Below are 23,261 nucleotides of genomic sequence, written 5' to 3'. Positions count from 1 at the left end.
GAGTACTAACTAACTCTACTAACTGAGAGAGTACAAACTAACTCTACTAACTGAGAGAGTACTAACTAACTCTACTAACTGAGAGAGTACAAACTAACTCTACTGACTGAGAGAGTACAAACTAACTCTACTAACTGAGAGAGTACAAACTAACTCTACTGACTGAGAGAGTACTAACTAACTCTACTGACTGAGAGAGTACAAACTAACTCTACTGAGTGAGAGAGTACAAACTAACTCTACTAACTGAGAGAGTACAAACTAACTCTACTGACTGAGAGAGTACTAACTAACTCTACTGACTGAGAGAGTACTAACTAACTCTACTGACTGAGAGAGTACTAACTAACTCTACTAACTGAGAGAGTACAAACTAACTCTACTGACTGAGAGAGTACTAACTAACTCTACTGACTGAGAGAGTACAAACTAACTCTACTGACTGAGAGAGTACTAACTAACTCTACTGACTGAGAGAGTACAAACTAACTCTACTGACTGAGAGAGTACAAACTAACTCTACTGACTTATTGGTAATCAGTTAAAGACAAATCTATGAAAGTACCAGCCGTACTGTTGTATATCCTAACCTCTTGTTAAAACAACAATTCAGTTTGTTACCTTTTTATTCGGCACACTATCTAAGCGTACCGTCCCAATTCTGCAGCTTGAACGAAGGGCCCAGGTGGACGTGGCAAATAAAGTTATTTGATAAAAAGATATTGGTTTTCAAACTTATTATTACAGGAAATAAAGGTCTGCGAGGAGCCACTGCTAACCCAGGATATCCAGGCCTGAATGGACCACCAGGCATCGAAGGAGTCCCAGGACCCCCCGGGCCCTATGGACCACCAGGACCTACAGGATCGCCCGGACGCTCAGGACCACCAGGATACATCGGGTTCCCCGGAGAAACCGGAGATCAGGTGAGTTAAAGGTCACCTATTATGCAAAATCCTCTTCTTCATGTTTCTTCTACATCAACATGTGTCCCCTCTTCTTCATGTCTCTTCTACATCAACATGTGTCCCCTCTTCTTCATGTCTCTTCTACATCAACATGTGTCCCCTCTTCTTCATATCTCTTCTACATCAACATGTGTCCCCTCTTCTTCATGTCTCTTCTACATCAACATGTTCCCCTCTTCTTCATGTCTCTTCTACATCAACATGTGTCCCCTCTTCCTTCATGTCTCTTCTTCATCAACATGTGTCCCCCTCTTCTTCATGTCTCTTCTACATCAACATGTGTCCCCTCTTCTTCATGTCTCTTCTACATCCTCAACATGTGTCCCCTCTTCTTCATGTCTCTTCTACATCAACATGTGTCCCCTCTTCTTCATGTCTCTTCTACATCAACATGTGTCCCCCTCTTCTTCATGTCTCTTCTACATCAACATGTGTCCCCTCTTCTTCATGTCTCTTCTACATCAACATGTGTCCCCTCTTCTTCATGTCTCTTCTACATCAACATGTGTCCCCTCTTCTTCATGTCTCTTCTACATCAACATGTGTCCCCTCTTCTTCATGTCTCTTCTACATCAACATGTGTCCCCTCTTCTTCATGTCTCTTCTACATCAACATGTGTCCCCTCTTCTTCATGTCTCTTCTACATCAACATGTGTCCCCTCTTCTTCATGTCTCTTCTACATCAACATGTGTCCCCTCTTCTTCATGTCTCTTCTACATCAACATGTGTCCCTCTTCTTCATGTCTCTTCTACATCAACATGTGTCCCCTCTTCTTCATGTCTCTTCTACATCAACATGTGTCCCCTCTTCTTCATGTCTCTTCTACATCAACATGTGTCCCCTCTTCTTCATGTCTCTTCTTCATCAACATGTGTCCCCTCTTCTTCATGTCTCTTCTACATCAACATGTGTCCCCTCTTCTTCATGTCTCTTCTACATCAACAGTGTCCCTCTTCTTCATGTCTCTTCTACATCAACATGTGTCCCCTCTTCTTCATGTCTCTTCTACATCAACATGTGTCCCCTCTTCTTCATGTCTCTTCTACATCAACATGTGTCCCCTCTTCTTCATGTCTCTTCTTCATCAACATGTGTCCCCTCTTCTTCATGTCTCTTCTACATCAACATGTGTCCCCTCTTCTTCATGTCTCTTCTTCTCTTCATCAACATGTGTCCCCTCTTCTTCATGTCTCTTCTACATCAACATGTGTCCCCTCTTCTTCATGTCTCTTCTACATCAACATGTGTCCCCTCTTCTTCATGTCTCTTCTACATCAACATGTGTCCCCTTCTTCATGTCTCTTCTACTCAACATGTGTCCCCTCTTCTTCATGTCTCTTCTTCATCAACATGTGTCCCCTCTTCTTCATGTCTCTTCTACATCAACATGTGTCCCTCTTTCTTCATGTCTCTTTCTACATCAAAATGTGTCCCCTCTTCTTCATGTCTCTTCTTCATCAACATGTGTCCCCTCTTCTTCATGTCTCTTCTCATCAACATGTGTCCCCTCTTCTTCATGTCTCTTCTTCATCAACATGTGTCCCCTCTTCTTCATGTCTCTTCTCATCAACATGTGTCCCCTCTTCTTCATGTCTCTTCTACATCAACATGTGTCCCCTCTTCTTCATGTCTTCTCTTCATCAACATGTGTCCCCTCTTCTTCATGTCTCTTCTCATCAACATGTGTCCCCTCTTCTTCATGTCTATTCTACATCAACATGTGTCCCCTCTTCTCCATGTCTCTCTTCATCAACATGTTGTCCCCTCTTCTCATGTCTCTTCTTCATCAACAGTGTCCCCTCTCTCATGTCTCTTTTAATCACCATGTGTCTCCTCTTTTCATGTCTCTTCTTCATCAACATGTGTCCCCTCTTCTTCATGTCTCTTCTTCATCAACATGTGTCCCCTCTTCTTCATGTGTCTTCTACATCAACATGTGTCCCCTCTTCTTCATGTCTCTTCTTCATCAACATGTGTCCCCTCTTCTTCATGTCTCTTCTACATCAACATGTGTCCCCTCTTCTTCATGTCTCTTCTACATCAACATGTGTCCCCTCTTCTTCATGTCTCTTCTACATCAACATGTGTCCCCTCTTCTTCATGTCTCTTCTACATCAACATGTGTCCCCTCTTCTTCATGTCTCTTCTACATCAACATGTGTCCCCTCTTCTTCATGTCTCTTCTACATCAACATGTGTCCCCTCTTCTTCATGTCTCTTCTTCATCAACATGTGTCCCCTCTGTGGAAAGAGACTCTGAAAGTTTCAGGAACAAAGATTCTCTCTCTTTTTTATCCATTTCTATAAAAACCTGTCTGAAAATGAGCTGATCTTGTTGTTATCTACATACTGTTCTGTTTTGTTTATTTGTTTACTGTTTATATAATTATATTTGCTGTTAATGTTTTTTTTTGTATTTTATGAAATGTTTAATTCATGTACAATACTTCTCTACATGCTGCTGTAACAAAGACATTTCCCAAACACGGATCAATAAAATAATATCTTATCTTATTATCTTAAAATACTGATATTTGACTATTTTTGGTTGCAGGGTGACCTGGGATGTGCAGGGACAGATGGAGAACCCGGTCACCGAGGATGTACCGGATCTAAAGGTAGAAACTCAACCCACCGCCAAGACCTTTAAGAATTAAGCAAAAATCTGTTAAATGTTCAAAACTGCATTGTTTCACTGAAATAGCGTCAAAATCACAAAGTGCCATTAAGAGTTAAATTCGTAACGAAAGTCTACTCACACAAAGTGCTTTCTCTTTTCTAGTTTTAAGCTTTTATCCATAAAAGTGTATCTTTCAGTAACTTTTTGAGAGAATGAAGCAAAGATGTTCAAAAGGGCATTGTCTCCCTGTAACAGCCTTAAAAACACAAACTGCCATCAGAGAAACCCAATTCCTTACAAAGTGCTTCATATTGAAAAGTGTTGCATGTATTAACGTGTATTTATAAGTGCAGGTTTGTTGTGTAATGTTTCTATTTGTGCCTCAGGTGATGAAGGAGACTCAGTTGGTGTTTTCGGTCCGCCTGGAGGCAAGGGGCCTCCTGGAGACTTCGGTGCACAAGGTGACGATCTGGTTCTGCAGCAAATGTCGAATTAGAGAAGACTCTTTCCATTATTGAAAAAATGATGTGTGTGATTCGGATCTGCTTTATTATTTAAAGTGGACCTATCATGCTATATTTGAATAATATAGTGTAGGACCATACCTATATAAGGCATATTTATACTTTTTTTTTTCAAAATACCAAACAGATCATGCATTTTAGCCATGCCTCATTTCGCTCAATTTGACATTTTTTAGCTTTGTTTTAGCAAGGGCAGATTCAGTGAGAACAGCACCATCTACTGGCCTGGCATATGTACTACAGCGTCTCCAGCGCTTTCGAACGGCAATGGCCGTGGCTGTCTCCTCCTGATTGGTGGAGTTGGCCCAATAGCCGTAGCGCCACCGTCCTGACGTCAGGACAGTGTTCAAATCTGGATCAGTTTTTATCAGATCCGTTGCAGCCCCTTTTTTAGAGATTTGGGTATGGAGGAAAATAGAGAGGGTTGTGTTTTCTGACACTTGGTGAGTTCCCTGGAACACCGGGGACACATATTCATGTAGAAAAGATGTACACAAGTGCATTTTGCATGATAGGTCCCCTTTAAGGGAATCTTCCTCGGCCAATGCTACACCCTTCCACCAAGTCTCATTCAAATTGGACTAGTCCTTTTTCTGTAGTTCTGCTGAACATTACATTACATGTTACTTGTTAGACGCTTTTATCCACAGAGACTTACATACTCAATACTGAGGACAATCCCCACAGGAGCAATTTGGGGTGAAGTGTCTCAGGGATACAACGACATGCTGACTGCAGTGGGGTTTGAACCTGTGCTCCCCTGATCCCCATACCAAGGCTCTATCCACTGCGCCACACGCCTCCCTAATAGACAGATAGACAAACCAACAAAACAGGAAGCACTAGAGATAAACATGCCAGGCTTTAGATATTTAGATATTAATCTATAGACAAGCAAATAGTGAAAGAATACATGACTTCATTTCAGAAAAGGGAATCTGTTGTGTTCCTTAGTTTCAGATGATTGTTGAATTAACCATGATGTGAATTTCTGGATGAATCAGCTGTTCTCTTTCTCAGGAGCTCCTGGACTTCGAGGAGATCCTGGAAGAGCCGGTTTCTCGGGGGATTCAGGAGAGAGAGGATGTAAAGGAGACCCAGGCGATGGCGGGGATCTGGGCCCACCAGGTAGTGAAGCTCATCAAGCCTTTACACCGTGTTACGCTAACATGATGCTAGCTTAGCTTACCATAGATATGGACTACGGCAAAGAAACTTCAATTATTAAGTGTTTGAAAACCTTTATGTAAGAAACAAAGTGAGTCATTTATTTAAGACCTCCTGGGTGGAATAATTCCAACGCAGAAGTATAAACACCTGCAGTTCCTCAAATGGCCACTTGAGGATGTCCAATGTTAAAATGCGTAAAGCAGACAGCCTGGAACCAATCGGTTTTGGTCTCTAAAGCTAATATATAAATTCATGACAAGGAGAGTAAATTATTATATACAGAGGTGGTAGAAGTACTCAGATCTTGTGCTTGAGTAAAAGTAGAAGTACTCAGATCTTGTACTTGAGTAAAAGTAGAAGTACCCAGATCTTGTACTTGAGTAAAAGTAGAAGTACCCTGATCTTGTACTTGAGTAAAAGTAGAAGAACTCAGATCTTGTACTTGAGTAAAAGTAGAAGTACTCAGGTCTTGTACTTGAGTAAATGTACTTAGTTCCTTTCCACAATGTGACTATGTCTATATTTTATTCTGTAGAAAATGACCCTAGTTCCTCTACCTGTCTCTCTGTCTGGTTCCAGGTGTGGTCGGCCCCTCCGGTCCCAGAGGTCGTCCGGGTCTTCCAGGTCTTCCAGGTACAGCTGGTGCTGACGGTCCTCCAGGTCCTCAAGGCTTCCTGGGACTCCAAGGTCAGAACTTTCTAAAGCTGCTGTCATGTCAGCCATGTTAGGTTATTGTCCTACTAAATAACAGTGTCAAGTAAATAGAAAGAATAAATAGCCCTCCTCTTTTTCCTTCAGTGGGGGGGAGTTTCATTTGATGTAGAGTTAGTCCCTCTCTACAGGTCCTTTCAACACTCAATGGGAATCTGGATCAGGAAGAACCCAGAACACATTTGATCAAATCCTCATCAAATATCATCAAGATGTAAATAACATATGTCCAGTTTGATCAGCTGACTCTTCCTGCTACCTGAAGCTGCTTTTTCAAAATAAAAGCTCCAGATAAGCCAATTCTATTATGACGTTATACTGAACAAAGAAAACTAAATGACTTGTTTTGTTTCAATGCGTCAGGTCCTCCTGGACCGCTGGGGCTGCACGGACTGGATGGACTGAAAGGTGTAAAGGGGGACATGGGGACCAGAGGTATGAGTCTCTCTCACACACACACACACACACACACACACACACACACACACACACACACACACACACACACACACACACACACACACACACACACAAACAAACAAACAAACAAACAACAAACAAACAAAAAACAAACAAACAAGCCACCACACACACCACACACACACACCACACACAAACAAACCAGCCTCACACACACACACACACACACACACACACACCACCACACAACAAACACAACTCACACACAACACACACACACACCACCACACCCACACACACACCACCAACACACACACCACAACCACACACAACCACACACACACACACACACACACACACCAAACAACAAACACAACCACACACACACACACTCACGCACACACACTCACACACACCACACACACACACACACACAAACAAAACATACTCACAACACAACACACCCACACACACCACACACACACACACAAACAAACAAACACATACTCACACACACACACACAAACACCCCACACACCAAACACAAACAAACAAACACAGACGCACACACACACACACACACACACACACACACACACACACACACAACAAACAAACAAACACAGACGCACACACACACACACACACACACAAACACAGATGCGCACACACACACACACACACACACACACACACAAACAAACACAGATGCACACACACACACACACACACACACACACACAAACAAACAAACACAGATGCACACACACACACACAAACACAGATGCCACAACACAACACACACACACACACACCCACACACACCACACCCACACAACACAAACACACACACACACACAAACAAAACAGATGCACACACACAAACACAACACACAAGCACACACACACAAACAAACCACAGATGCACACACACACACACACACACACACACACACACACACACACACACACACACACACACACAATACAATCACAAGTCAGTTGCTAAAGACATCAAGTAAACGTGTAAAAACAATAAGACCACCATTTTGACTCGTAGAAGGGTCAATGTTGGCGGTGCGAACGCAAACTGAAAAAATAAATGTTTTTGTAATTCTTTGGAGAACTCCCGAGTATTCATTTTGTCTCAGGGAGTCCCCAGAACAGTTTGATGTGGAATCGCCTGCTGATGGTTCTGGATTATAACGGTTTATACTGGTTTCAGTTCAGCTGGTAAGAGGTCTTGGTGATCACAATGATATCGTGTGTCTTTCTGTTCAGGCCTGGGTGTTCCAGGACCTCCAGGATCCAAGGGTCTTCCAGGTGATAAAGGTCCTACAGGTCCTCCGGGACCCTATGGTTCATCCCAGCCCGGCCCACCAGGACCCCGGGGCCCTCCAGGAGCCCAAGGTCTGTATCAGAATGATCCCCATCAGGGTCTGGATGGGATTGAGCTGCAGGGATTCATCAAGATCGGAGTTTGAATCTCTGGTTGCGGTCGAATTGTCCGTTTAGCGTAGTGTAGTGACTTTTGAACCTAATCTAAACTGAAGCCACTGAGGGGTGCGCACGGGAGAACTTTGTTCAGACGCGTGTTCCAGACAATAAAACAATGTCCATACGAGTCGTATATCTTTCAATCTAGTATCGATCCATGTATTTTGTGTTCAATATGAAAGTAAGTTTCAAAGCTCCTTTCCTATCATCTAGAGCAGGGGGGTCAAACTCAATTTCATCGCGGGCCACATTCGCATAAAGGTTGCACTCAAAGGGCCGGTTGTAACTATATAATATATAATATATATATAAAATAATGTATTATTTCACATTATTGCCTCTGGATTGGATTATTATGGGATAGGATAATAACTTAGTAATTAACTACGTCTGAAAGCAGAAGTCCAGGGCAAATAATTGCAAGTCTCTTCAGTGCGCATGTCACAAAACGAGATGCATTGTGGGACATGTAGTTTATGGGCAACCTGCTTCTGTAAAGTGGCATGTAACCGTATAATAAACGTATTATATTATTTGAAAGCTCTTGCGGGGCCACATCAAATGAAGTCGTGGGCCGGATTTGGCCCCCGGGCCTTGAGTTTGAGACCCCTGATCTAGAGCATTCGAACAGCTCTTATCACGGCTCCAACACTTAGCAAGGTTCCTAACGGAGTGAAATGACCCGGAAGTCCCTCAGTGGCAGCCATGATAAGAGCGGTTTGAGTTCTCTAGGTGATAGGAAAGGAGCTTTGGAACTTCCTTTATAACCTCCTTTAGCTTAGGAAACATTTGGAGCTGAGGAAAGGTGACGAGCATAAGTTTCACTTTCCTTTGTTATTTCAATTCCATCTTTGGTCATGAAGAATATGTTTCTCTGTTGTCCCCGTTCATAAAGCATAACAGCATCAGAGCACGGTGCAGAGTCTCTAGATGAGTTTACAGTAGTCCCTCGTTCTTATTAAACATCCATGTTGTAGTCCGCTGTATAGAAAACTGTAGTTTCCATAATTTCCCCACAGCAGCAGGCGCACATTTATAACATCATAAACACGTCGGATAGTGAAAGTGCAGTCGATTCTCTAAGTACCGCAGTCTCTTCTCCTAAGTCCTTCTGAATTCTCCTATCCACTATCCCTTATTCCTGTGACGTTTCACACAGAGGTCGAGGAATAGTGGAGAGGAGAAGACGATGGGAGCTGATTTTTGGACAATTCCACTGCAACCCTTGTCAGTAACAGGGTCTATGTGTTGTTGTTGTTGTTGTTGTAGGAACACCAGGGGGGCTGGGTCCTAAGGGTACATCTGGACCGGACTGTAAAGCTCCGATCCCGGGGCCTCGAGGAGAACCAGGGTGTGCCGGGACAGATGGAGAGCCAGGTCAGACTTCAGGTTTAACCCTCTAATAGAGGATGGTTTTTTGCAAGACCCTGTTCTAATGTATCTGAAATAATAAACACTATAACGAAAGCATTCACTGTTTTTGCAGCAGGAAGTGATGGTGATATGAAGTCATGTGACCATGCTGTCGTCCATATATAGTCATAAGTTAGCGTTTAACTTCTGGGGATTGCATTCAGCTAAATCAAGTATTCTGGTTTTCCACAATGTCATTATGTTACGTGAATAATCATTTGAATTTGATGAATGCATTGCATTTTTTTAAATGTATGACACAACTTCAGTACCTGAATAATTATTATGGTTTGCCGGGTTTGACCAACATTACCGTTTAACTTTACCAACTTTGAAAGATAAAAACGGTCGGAGATAAGCTCAAATACTAATGTACACTTTATTGGACAATTTCCATTGTAAGGTTTAACAGGTCAATCAACTGGATGACCTTTGACCTTTTGCTTGGTGTTTTAGGATGTGCTGGTGAGACTGGGGAACCAGGTGAGAACACTCCGGTGCCTGGAGATGACGGAGAGAACGGGGACACAGGCTGCCCGGGGCCAAAGGGCCAAAAGGGATCTCAGGGGCTCCCAGGACAGCCAGGGCTCTCTGGGAATCCAGGAGGCAAAGGTCAGTCTCCAAAATAAAGTACTACATGACTCAGCCTTTTACCACTTCCTGTCCCCTGGTCTGGAGGTCAATGTTTTTCTGAATGTGTTTTTGGTTGTTATCGTGAAATAAAGTCTGTGGTTGACACAAGTTGAAGATGTTTTAAAGTTTTGTTCTACCACATAAAATACGTCAGTAAATACCCCATGGGGGTCTAAATGTTACGACTCAACGACATCACACCCAAAATTAGCCTCCTTTAGCTTAGCGGTGGTGACGTGAAGTCATGTGACCGTGCTGTAGTTCCATAAACAGTGTGTGTGTGTGTGTGTGTGTGTGTGTGTGTGTGTGTGTGTGTGTGTGTGTGTGTGTGTGTGTGTGTGTGTGTGTGTGTGTGTGTGTGTGTGTGTGTGTGTGTGTGTGTGTGTGTGTGTGTGTGTGTGTGTGTGTGTGTGTGTGTGTGTGTGTGTGTGTGTGTGTGTGTGTGTGTGTGTGTGTGTGTGTAGGTATCCGAGGGTCTTCAGGTCTGATGGGACTGCCAGGAACTCGGGGGCCTCAAGGTTTTACGGGTCCCGGAGGGTTTCCAGGACCGAAGGGATCTTCTGGTCTGGTGGGTCCAAAGGGGGAGCAGGGCCGTGTGTCCCCCTGCCCCACGTACCCCCCCACCACCCAGGGGCCCCCAGGGGACCCCGGGACCCCCGGGACACCTGGAGATATCGGCCTTCAGGGAGAAATGGGTCGGACCGGCCCCAAAGGTGAGGGACCGCTACACAACTAGCCCTCTGGTGCACAGATGTAGGGTTTTAAAGGTCTCCTATTATACTATTTTTAGTTATACATTATAGGTCTCAGATATATACAAATATATTAAAAACTAGGGCTGTCAAGTTAACGCGTTAATAACGCGTTAATAACGCAAAAAAAATTAACGCCACTAATTATTTTAACGCGATTAACGCATGTGTATTTTTTGTCCTCGGCCGCCCCGTAGTTTCAGAGCGCATCGAGTTTAAAATACCATCTACAAGCTGATGCTGACAGCCCCGCTCCTGCCGCCCGCTTGTGGCAGACCACACTTCCACGCTCACCGGCAGGCCCGGACTGGCCATCGGGAGGACCGGGAGGGAGTGTGTATGTGTGGAGCGAGCGAGGCACACCTTACGTGTTGTTGTTGTTGTTAGCATCTGGTGCTAGCTAGCTGCGCTAACGGATATAAGGAGCTGTTTCAATGAAAACAGAGGAGCGACATTTCGCCGACAACTGCGCCGAGCACTTGACTTTATGCAGGGAGCCAGACAGTGGGACATTGTACGAAAAGTCAGCGCACTCAGCACGGATAGTACGCGCAACATGATTGCAGCGTCCAGGCAGCACACGTTGGAGCATATATGCCTTGAGCTGCACATAGCTCCAACAATCCATCACAGTGTCTCTACACACACACACACACACACACACACACACACACACACACACACACACACACACACACACACACACACACACACACACACACGCACACACACTTTGTATTGTATTATTGTATGAGAGAGGTTCTAGGTTGAATTGAGGCGAATATTTGTAATGTTCAGGTTGTTGTGTTTAATATTCATGAGATTATTTGTCATTGTTCAAATGATAATAAAACATATAAAGCATATTTGTCCGCTCATATGTTGATAAGAGTATCAAAAACTTGAAAAATATCCCTCTAAGGTACATTTAGAACAGATAAAAAATTTGCGATTAATTTGCGATTAATCGCGATTAACTATTTTAATCAACTGACAGCCCTATAAAAAACATGTCTATGAAGTGTTTTGCTCAAAATACCAAACAAGCAACGTTTGTGTGTGTTTCAGGTAGAAAGGGGGACCTGGGTCCTGAGGGTCCAACAGGCCCTGGGGGGTCTTTGGGTCCAGATGGAGACCGAGGAGATCTGGGCCTTCAGGGGGGCCGAGGATCAGTGGGAGGGAAAGGTGAGACCTATATTCATGTTGCTCTGTTGGAGGAGGACTTCAGTTTTTCATTGCCATATTTAAACTGTAGCTAATGTGCCAATGACAATACAGCCTTGAAACTTGATTTGTCCCAAATTGTTTACAACTTCCCTGTTAGTCATCGACGTCACTTGGCCCAAAAATACTTTTCCCCATTGTCTTACAATAGAGGTCTCAAAACATTCTCTTGCACTATTTCATTTCTATTGTTATTTCTTTCACATTTTGTATTGGTTTGAATTGTTTTATGTCCTATATATATTCATGTTGCACTGTTGGAGTAGTGGGAGTGAAAGGTGAGACCCCCAAGATTTGTCTCAAGCCCTCAGGAAGTGCGCCGGATGTTGAAGCAAATGTTGGTAGTTGCCAAATGGCGGTACTACAACTTCAACAAATACTTTTTCCCATTGACTTACATTGGGAAATAGCTGGATGTAGGCGGGGCTTAAGGAAAACTCAAGTGCCCACTCTCTGTTGGCCGAGACATTTTGGCTTCATGCACCACTGAGCAGCTCGTATAGGAATTAACGAAGTCCCTCCAACGCTGTATCAGAATCTGAATCAGAATCAGAACCAGGTTTATCACCAGGTAGGTTGACACATATGAGGAATTTGACTTGGTGTCGTGGTGCATACATAAACATACATAAAATAAAACAAAGATTAAAAACACAGATAGAAAACTATTTGGAGAAAACTATATTAACATTAAAAAATATAGTAAAACATTGCAGCATTTACATTGAATATGGTTGTAATCCTAGAAATAGAATCCAGTTCTCTTTATACATCATTCTTCCTGTGTGTTGGGAAAATAGTGAATGTCCTCTTCCAACATGAGAGAAAAAATCATAATTTTGAGAAGAAATCAAAATTTTGAGAAAAAAACATAATTTTGAGAAAAAATCATAATTTTGAGGAAAAAGTCATAATTTTAAGGAAAAAGTCATAATTTTTAGAAAAAGTCATGATTTTGAGAAAAAGTCAGAATTTTTAGAAAAAGTCAGGATTTTTAGAAAAAGTCAGGATTTTCAGAAAAAATCAGGATTTTCAGAAAAAAAACATCATTTTGAGAAAAAACTCAGTATTTGGTTCATGACAGGATGTATGATTACCTACAAGAACGAGTATTCCTCCATCTTGTGACTGTAACTCCCTCTCTTGGATATCAGCATGTGAAGGACACTGTTCAGGAACTAGTTGATGCTCTGTATGTGATGACTAGCCGGGGACCAGGGAGAGTGTTCTAACAATGTGGATCTAACTTCCTGTTGTTTTATTTTGTTTGTGTGTATCAGGTGATCCCGGGCCAATGGGTGACCGCGGACCCTCCGGACCCCCCAAGAAGGTGAACTCTGGCTTCATGTTGGTGATGCACAGCCAATCAAAGCTGATCCCCACCTGTCCAATCAACATGAGGGTCCTGTGGGTGGGATACAGCCTGCTGTACCTGGAGGGGCAGGAGAAGGCGCACACTCAGGACCTGGGTATACATCTAGCTTCTATCCAATCCAAATCACAATGCATCAACCATGGGGATACAAACTCAGAATAACAAGAAACCCGCTTCAAATCAGACAATAGTCAGCTGCAAATATGGTTTGACCCCAAACAAATTGCAACAAAAGGTTTTTCAATGGATTATTTTAGTATCAGGTGTACTTAATAACATACTAAAAGTCTACCAAAATCTGACCACTGCAAAGGTCTCATTTTCAAGTTGGCGTCTTAAAACACCCTAACTCCTTCATCATTTAAATTAATTACATTTAAAGTATTCTTTTTTGTTGTCTTTTGGCGGCCTAGAAATCCATGTCCAAATTGCAATAATATGATTATATAATGTTTAAATCCAATATTTTGATTTTTGAGGATATCATGAAGCCTTGTTCCAGTAAAAGGAAACTAAATGATATTTATTAAATAATACGGAACTTGAAACGGACGGCCCTTTTTGAGGGTTTTAATAGAATCACACATCCAAAATATGGGATTTTAGAATGATGTAATCATATTAATACATATGTTATAATACGTTTAGACAAGAAATGACTTGTCTAGAATAAATTATGAAGGAGTTAGGGTATTTTAAGGAATTCTTTGCGTTTTTGGACGCCATCCTGAAAATTACACATTTCTAGTAGATTTTGGTAGACTTTTAGTTTGTTATTAGAGACACATAATACTACACAAAACACTAAAGAAACCTTTTTTTTGAGTAATGTGTTTTGTTTTCATATATGCAGCTGCCTACAAAGGATTGTAAATGTTACCCAGAAGTGACACAGGTGGTATTGGTCATTCATCTCATGGATTTAAGGTATTTAGTGTGTGGACGACAAAGAGGGGGGGCCAGGCTAGCTAGTGTTATTTCCCTTCAACAACTTCAGCACGGACTCTTCTTGTTTTAGCCTCTCAGCGTTATGTCTACAAGGGTATTTTCTCCGCTTGTTATTCTGGGAATATTTATTATTAATTAAAGACCCCCATAAAGCTCAGATTATAACCTGAACCCTGACTCTGACCCTATTGCTACTATAAACGCCTGCATTTCCCCAAGAGGATAAATAAAGTTCCATCTTATCTTACTTACTCCCTCCTGATTCTATTTCTATGACTGTTGTTTCCAGGTCAGGCGGGCTCTTGTATGAGGGTCTTCTCCACGATGCCCTTCTCCTCCTGTAACATGGGCACCTGCTCCTACGCCAGTCGAAACGACAAATCCTATTGGCTGTCGACCACGGCGGCGGTGCCCAGCTTCCCAGTGGGCGGAGCCTCCATCGAGGAGCACATCAGTCGGTGTGTTGTGTGTGAAGCCGCCTCGTCTCCAGTGGCTCTGCACAGCCAGAGCTCCTCCCAGCCCGAATGCCCCCCGCGGTGGAGGAGCCTGTGGAGCGGGTACTCCTTCCTCATGGTGGGTACCTCTTCTTCTTCTTCTTCTTCCTCCTCCTCTTCCTCTTCTTCTTCTTCTTCTTCTGTGGAGGAGCCTGTGGAGCGGGTACTCCTTCCTCATGGTGGGTACTGGGGAGGACTTTTTTTTTTTTTTTTAATTAGACTTTTTTCCCAAATCTCAAAAATTATGAATTTTTTAAGAAAATGTAAGAATACGACGGTGAAAAAAGGTGCGGCACAGGCAGTATAAAAGTTCAGACTTTTTTCTGAAAATTAAAAAATGCTGCTTTATTCTGATAATGTAAGAATTCTGACCTTTTTCAAAAAATCTGACTTAAAAAAAAAAAAATCTACATTTTTGACTTTTTTCCTAACATTCGATTTTTTCAAATATTCTGACTTTATATTTATATATTCTTTTTCTAAATCTAAAAAATTATGAATTTTTTAAGAAAATTGAAGGAAATGTCAGAGTTTGCCATATTCATTTATAAAAGTTCTAACTAAAGTTATCATAATCAAATGTAAAGGTCTCCTATTATAGGAGATATAGTCCTCCTGCAGAGGTCAGACTATACAACCAGCACAGCCCCTAGTTGACCCCCCCCCCCCCCCCCCCCACACACACACACCACAACACAGACTATATCACCCCTTGCTACTAAATACCAACCACCTATGTGCAATATGTGCTAGATGTGCAATATATATAGATGCCGTTAATAACTGTGTAATATCTACCTGGCTGCTAAATCCTCAGAACTGTTACAGGATGTGTATTTTTTTAAATTATGTAACTTTTTACTGCGCACATTTCGCCGGTAAAAGGTATTCTGATTCTGATACTATTTTTTTAGACATATATTAAAGGTCTCAGATATATTAAAAACATGTCTCTGAAGTGTTTTGCTCAAAATACCAAACAGATCATTCTAGCCTCATCCCCCCTCTCTTTCAGCTGTTACTAAAGAGATGATTCTGATTATTATTTCTCCTAAAAATCTGACTTTTTTTTCTAAATCTATGATTTTTTTCAGAACATTTTAGAATTCTGACTTTTTTCTGAAAACCCCCCCAAAAAAAATCTGAAAATCTCAAAAATCCCAACAGAGCCGGCCTGCTCTCCAATCAGAGCAGACTGGGCTATGGTTTCAGACAGAGGGTGAGAAGAGGTGCCTTAGCCTCAGTGAAGGAAATGTCTGCAGGAAGTCAGTGGAACGCCTCGCGATGATGTCATTTCCTGTGTGTGTTGCAGCATACGGGAGCAGGGGATGAGGGCGGCGGCCAGTCTCTCACGTCCTCAGGAAGCTGTCTGAAGGACTTCAGAGCCCAACCCTTCGTGGAGTGCCAGGGGCCCCGAGGAACCTGCCACTACTTCGCCAACATCTACAGTTTCTGGCTGACCCGCGTGGAGGCCTCCGTAAGCTCCGCCTCCTCCGACAGCGCCTCCTCCACACTGAAGGAGAGCTGGCAGCAGAGGGAGAGCATCGGGAGGTGCAACGTCTGCATGAGGGAGTGAGGAGGAGGAGCTTATCGCTGACAACCAATCAGGGCAGTTTCTAGCTGTTTGGGGGCCCTATGCAAGATGCTGTTTGGGGGCCCTATTTATCTCAAACTACAATAGGGGGATTCTGAAGCCTTTAAGACAGGGGTGTCCAAACTACATTTGAATCGGCCCTTAGCAAATTCTGAAAGTATAATGTAATACTGCCCACTAATGAAACTTGGGCTTGTCTTGTATTGTACTTCTTAAATATATCTGTAAACATACACAGTAGTATTCACGTGTCAATGAGACCACTTTCAGTCAATTCAAGTGGAAAATATGTTGTAACAAATCTAAGTTGATAAGAAAAAAGTCCAATAACTTATTTACATAACAAGCTTGAAATAAACCCTTCAAAAGTCCTCTTATTATAATCAACCTGAAGCTTCTGTTTGATGAGCTGCTGACGCGATAGGCTGTTGTATCGAGCATCATTGACCTACATGTGATTGATCTTCCCTTATGAGGCAGTAAGCCTCACCGTTAGTGAGCGGCCCTGCCCTTCCAATGCTTTTCTCTATGTGGCCCTCGGTGAAAAAGGTTTGGACCCCCCTGCTTTAAGAAGATCTGTGGAGAAGCATCCATCTGTTACACTTTAAGAGGATCTGTGGAGAAGCATCAATCTGTTACACTTTAAGAGGACAACTCATTTCACGAAAACCAAGCAATTGAAAAGTATATTAAAAAGGTAAACAACAAGGCTCCTCTACGTCAATGAATGCAAGAGAGCTTCATTGACATGTTTCATCTTCCTCAGACGTCCCTCATTGGCTGACAGCCCAGTGATGATTTGGACGTTGTACCCCACAAACACAAGCCTCAGCTTTGCTCTCATTGCAGTTTAGTTGTGTTTATATCCTACATTAGATTTGTTAGCACATAACGCTTCACCGAACACAGGAGGGGGCTCTGTCTACAAATAAAGACGACTCATTGTAATTCTCCCCAAATGTATTGAGGCTGAACCTGAACGTTCAGCTTGGGGGCATCGGCATAGTCCGCCTATAGGAAGAAACGGCCCTGCAGCCAACCAATCAGAGGTGTCCATCAGGAGAGCGCAGACTGCTTCATTCTGTCAGGACACGTCACAGAGGACACCGAGCGGCCGGCTTCTTTTTAGGCATCATGTTTGATCTGCAACTTTTATACTTTAATACGAACTCTTCGGGATGAGATATGTACGGTGGGCGACACGTGCAGACGTGCTACAACGACCTCGATCAGGAGAAACACTGCAGCTTCAGAAAGGATGCAGATATAAAAACACAAGTGTTCCACATGAAGAAACATCTCCAGCAACTTGAGGAGACATGTGTTTACTAAAAGCTGTGTGCGTCACTCTTTAGTGTCCCCTAGTCTCCCAGCTGTGTGCGTCACTCTTTAGTGTCCCCTGGTCTCCCAGCTGTGTGCGTCACTCTTTAGTGTCCCCTAGTCTCCCAGCTGTGTGCGTCACTCTTTAGTGTCCCCTGGTCTCCCAGCTGTGTGCGTCACTCTTTAGTGTCCCCTAGTCTCCCAGCTGTGTGCGTCACTCTTTAGTGTCCCCTGGTCTCCCAGCTGCGTGCGTCACTCTTTAGTGTCCCCTGGTCTCCGTTGTGTTTTGAGCTTCTTCAACGCTGCCATGTCTCCTCAAGTTGCTGAATGTTCTCTAAACGCTGCATGTGTTGTCAAGTTGCTGGAGATGTTTCTTCATGTGGAACCTTTGTGTCTCCTGATGGGAGAGATTTGGGTCATTGTAACGCGTTGCACCTGTCCACCGTATCTAAGGGCTTAAATTAGTATTATAATTTAAATTCCAGTCAAATGTATTCAAACATCATTAAAGTGGAAACTCAAAGACAGACATTAGTCCCTGTGAGGAGAGACTGTCAGAAAGATAACGCTACCAATCAATCCGTTGTGTTCAGATTATCAGGAGAGCAAAGAGTGCTTTAATGAATACATTAAACGTCAATCCGGACACTAGGCTGCATTCAAATTGAAATGTATTCGATCACCTTTAAAGAGACAACACCTACCCGAACAAATCAGGAGAAAATGTACTTTGTTCGGGCCGAAGATGTCTGATGACTGAGGCCTGCTGATGTTCAGGTGTATATCGGTATGTAGTGTCTCTACTGGGACATGTCTGCATGCTTTATTGTTCAAAAAGCTCTTTATTTTAATCATACTGCCAGCTGATTGGTTGGTGGTGTTGTCGTGACGTTCTCTCCTCATCAGAAAAATGGCGTGAGATCACCTGAGGTAACGATGGCCCCACTCACAGCCCCGGATGTATTATAAGAGCTGGACACCGGAAACCAAGAGGGTGCCTTTCAGTAACATTTTGAATGCAGTACTTTTACTGTAACAGAGTATTTCTACACTCTGGTACTTCTACTTTTACTCAAGTACAAGACCTGAGTACTTCTTCACCTCTGGAACTGTCCCTTTAACCTAGAAGCGTTAAACGTTAGCTAACGTTAGCAAACTCCCTAGCACACAAATGTTGGTAATGCTAAACAGTAAGCTGTGAAAATATCAAAACAAAGAAAAAATACATTCTCTAAAGCAGCGGTTTTCAAAGTGTGAGGCGCGCCTCCCCTGGGGGGCGCCAGAGAGCTTCAGGGGAGGCGCAGCGTGAGAAAAAAATAAAGAGAAACAGTGAAATCTAGCTCGTTAACTTCAGCTAACTTTATGCGAGCGGCAACATGGATCGATTTTTAGTGAAGTTATCTAAAGTGAGAGAGGAGACAGCGTCTGGCCACCCCAGTTGGCAGCTTTGTTTTGAAATAAAAGTTGTGGCTCATCGGACATTTATCAGAGAAAATCCCTGATGTCCGAGGGCAAGTGAATGCAGCACAAGACGCGAGCCTTGTAACCCTGGCGCGAGCGAGGAAATGTGATTGGCGGCGATTTCAATTGAACGGGCGGCAGAAAACGAGAAGCATTCGGACCCAAGTACACGGAAGGAATAAGGTATTTGCGGTCTACAATGACAGAGAAGAGACTGTCAAGTGTGGCTGTACTCAGCATTGAATCAAAACGCACTAAAGCTTTGGATCTTAATATTTTGTGAGGCGTTTTGCTGAACAAGATGGTAATCGCCGCATTCAGCTGTAATAGGCATGCCAACTTGATGCTCTGCTCACGGATGACTCGAGCATAAAAAACTGTTAAGATGATGACCTTACGTGTGTACATATATTTTTTTCTTTGTGGGGTCTGCCCTGAGAAAGTCAAATAAGATGGTGTGTACAACTACACTGCCCAGACAAAAATAAGTAACCACTTTGATTTAACTAGGCCAGTAGGTAAGGGCATTCCACTGGTTAATAATACCCCTGCATTATAGCAACAACAATAATAATAATAATAATAGCAATAATAATTGTGAGGGGGGGCGCGACTGTTCTTATGTTCTCTGAGGGGAGGCTCACCTTCCCACACTTTGAAAACCCCTGCTCTAAAGCATTAAATGGCATTTTTCAGAAGGACAAATCTGGAGAAAATGATATATGTTTGAACAATTTTCTGATTTGTAGTGCTAACACAGAGGGCTAACATTAGCTAAACTTAGCTTTCTAGCTAACGTCTATTAGCCGACGCCCTAGCTAACTCATATTCATGACGCTAAACACGTGCGTTAGCTGTTTTAATGTCCATGTTAGCCTAATAAGATATAAATACATCTCCCATTTAGGGACAGGAAGTGTTTTCTGATTTGTCGAGATTTGGTTACACAGAGCGCTAACGTTAGCTAAACTGACTAGCTAACGTGAATTAGCTAACGACTGCTAACGCCCGAGCTAACTAATATTCATGATGGTAAACACGTGCGTTAGCTGTTTTAATGTCCATGTTAGCCTTATAAGATCTAAATACATCAGACCACACCCATTTAGGAGACTGAGCTAATGCTAATGAGCTAAACCTATATTCTGAATGCTAAACGTGTTAGCTGTGTACATATCTAATGCTAATAGACCACGCCCATTTAGAAAACGGGAAGTGTTTACCATTACATAACATTGGTGCCCTCTTTACTCATTTATTTTTTTATGGCGGTTTCCAGTTCTTATAATACATCCCTCCCAACCAGAACTGCACTGAGAGTCATTGATTGGTCGGCCCAGAGGCAGCGACTGCGTGTGATTGGTCAGTCAGTATTTTGTTAATAAGCAGGCAGAGAATCGTTTGAGAAACTGTGAATATATTTGACTTTAAACCTTGTGTTTTTCTCCAGTTTTCTTTCAAACAGAGCAATTTTCTCCCGATTTGTATTCATGTTTTCTTGGGTTTCAGTGTAAAAAACCAAGAGAGTTGAGAAACATCACTGAACAGAACCAGAACCGGATACTTCTTTCAGTTTAATCTGTGTTTTATTTGTGTTAGAATAATTATCCTCTTTAAATAAACTAAAGGTTTGTAGTCGCCGTCACAAAACAACATGTGTGACTTCCTGTTACGTTTTCTTTAATAACATTTGTTTTTATTTTATCTCTGGTTCTGGTTCTGTATTATCTCTCTGTGATTTGTAAATATGTTTGAACTCGACCGTTTTATATTTCTACTGTAAATGTCATCAAAGTATTTATTTAGCCTGAGATTAATGTTGGTGCTATTTGATGTCTCATTTGTTTATGTTTATTTTATTTTGGTAAATGATGACACGACGAAACCCCGCCCCCTTTCCTCCCCTCCTACAAAATAAAATGCACAAGGATAATTGTGTTAATGAGACACTGGTTTAAATGTAAATCAGGTTGAAATCAGGCTTCTGTGTTACCTGAGGGGCAGGTGTTGTTTTTGTATTTAAATCTGTCGGTGATATTTTAATGTCTGTAGGAGAAAATTCTCACTAACACATTTTACTCTCTCTGACGACTATTCAATAAATTGCATCAAAGTTTTAGTCAATGGTCTTTATTTTCGTCCTCAAATGAAGACATTTCAAGCAGAAATCTGAGAAATAAATCTTGTTTTTATTTCTAAATATTTGGGGGGAAATTCTGGAATTCTTAAAATACCCCAAAATATCAGTAAAAATATATATTTTCTAAAATTGCCAATATAATATCCAGGGGCGTTTCCTGGACCTATACAAAATATATATACGAAAATGTGTCAAATATTTGTATAAAAGGTTTAAAAAAAAGTGAAACATTTCGTAAACAAGTGAAATATTTCTGAAAAGAAAGTCCCTAAGGATCGAGAGCAGCTGGTGGAATGGCGTCTTTGAGCCCTGGAGAGGAGGGTATGGAAAGTGCATCTGAAGGAGAAGGAGGATGGAATGAAGTAAGGAAAAAGACTTCAAGAAAGAAGATAGACATGTCATGTGACAGTCTTAGTGAATCTGATTCGCAGAATGAATTGAAGAAAGTAAAGAAAAGGATTGAGAATGAAGAGTGGAAAGTGATTGTGGAGTTTGGTGAGCAATCCGCAGCTAAGCTACATCCAGTGGCCCTGACTAAAGCCATTCACAAAGAAATTGGATCGATAAAGCAAGCAAGATTTCTGAGCAAAGGACGGATGTTGGTTGAAATGATGAATGGAAAACAACAGGAAAAGTTACTGAAAATGAAGACCCTGAATGAAGTTGGAATTAAATGCCATGTTCCTGGAGCAGATCGGAAAATACTTGGAGTTATCAGTGGAGTTCTGATAGAAATCGGCATAGAAGAACTCAAGAAAGAAATGAAAGGGGGAAAAGTGTCTGTAGTTAAGCGTCTTCCTACGAGGTATCAGGGTAAGATAGTGGATAGTTTGTCTGTTCTTCTTCAGTTTGAAGAAACAGTTCAACAGAAGATAATGATCGGTTGCATGAGCTTTCCAGTGAGAGAATTCATCCCTAAACCTCTGCGCTGCTTTAAGTGCCAAAGGTTTGGGCATGTGGCAGACAAGTGCAAAGCAACTCAGCCCAGGTGTCCAACATGTGCGGGGGAACATGAATATGGTCGTTGTGCTGCAGGTGCTAAGGTGAAATGTTGTAACTGTGGTGGGGAACATAGTGCTGCGTATCAGGGCTGCCAAGTGCAGAGAGAGACCAAGGAGGTGCAGAGAGAGGCCAAGGAGGTGCAGAGATACAAAGTGCAGAGAAAGGCCAAGGAGGTGCAGAGATACAAAGTGCAGAGAGAGACCAAGGAGGTGCAGAGATACAAAGTGTAGAGAGAGACCAAGGAGGTGCAGAGATACAAAGTGCAGAGAGAGACCAAGGAGGTGCAGAGATACAAAGTGCAGAGAGAGACCAAGGAGGTGCAGAGATACAAAGTGCAGAGAAAGGCCAAGGAGGTGCAGAGATACAAAGTGTAGAGAGAGACCAAGGAGGTGCAGAGATACAAAGTGCAGAGAGAGACCAAGGAGGTGCAGAGATACAAAGTGTAGAGAGAGACCAAGGAGGTGCAGAGATACAAAGTGCAGAGAGAGACCAAGGAGGTGCAGAGATACAAAGTGCAGAGAGAGACCAAGGAGGTGCAGAGATACAAAGTGCAGAGAAAGGCCAAGGAGGTGCAGAGATACAAAGTGCAGAGAGAGACCAAGGAGGTGCAGAGATACAAAGTGTAGAGAGAGACCAAGGAGGTGCAGAGATACAAAGTGCAGAGAGAGACCAAGGAGGTGCAGAGATACAAAGTGTAGAGAGAGACCAAGGAGGTGCAGAGATACAAAGTGCAGAGAGAGGCCAAGGAGGTGCAGAGATACAAAGTGCAGAGAGAGGCCAAGGAGGTGCAGAGATACAAAGTGTAGAGAGAGACCAAGGAGGTGCAGAGATACAAAGTGCAGAGAAAGGCCAAGGAGGTGCAGAGATACAAAGTGCAGAGAGAGACCAAGGAGGTGCAGAGATACAAAGTGTAGAGAGAGACCAAGGAGGTGCAGAGATACAAAGTGCAGAGAGAGACCAAGGAGGTGCAGAGATACAAAGTGTAGAGAGAG

General features: G+C 42.6%; 1 protein-coding gene across 1 annotated transcript; it reads left to right on the top strand.

Annotated features, from left to right (window-relative positions):
- Positions 1–747: 747 nt before the first annotated feature.
- LOC117474938 (collagen alpha-4(IV) chain-like) lies at positions 748–17,663 on the top strand (the record flags this gene model as incomplete). The annotated part of the gene is given in 14 exon segments (XM_034120974.1): positions 748–926; positions 3,526–3,589; positions 3,978–4,052; positions 5,136–5,243; positions 5,865–5,972; positions 6,360–6,431; positions 7,698–7,826; positions 9,183–9,290; positions 9,783–9,938; positions 10,424–10,672; positions 11,780–11,896; positions 13,216–13,404; positions 14,548–14,831; positions 16,065–17,663. Coding segments are annotated over 14 exon segments (2,102 nt in total), but the record flags the coding sequence as incomplete, so codon positions are not given.
- Between the last annotated feature and the right edge of the window lie 5,598 nt (positions 17,664–23,261).

Source organism: Trematomus bernacchii, unplaced genomic scaffold, assembly GCF_902827165.1.
Source record: "Trematomus bernacchii unplaced genomic scaffold, fTreBer1.1, whole genome shotgun sequence".
Classification (NCBI taxonomy): domain Eukaryota; kingdom Metazoa; phylum Chordata; class Actinopteri; order Perciformes; family Nototheniidae; genus Trematomus; species Trematomus bernacchii.
This window is presented reverse-complemented; position numbering and strand designations above follow the sequence as displayed.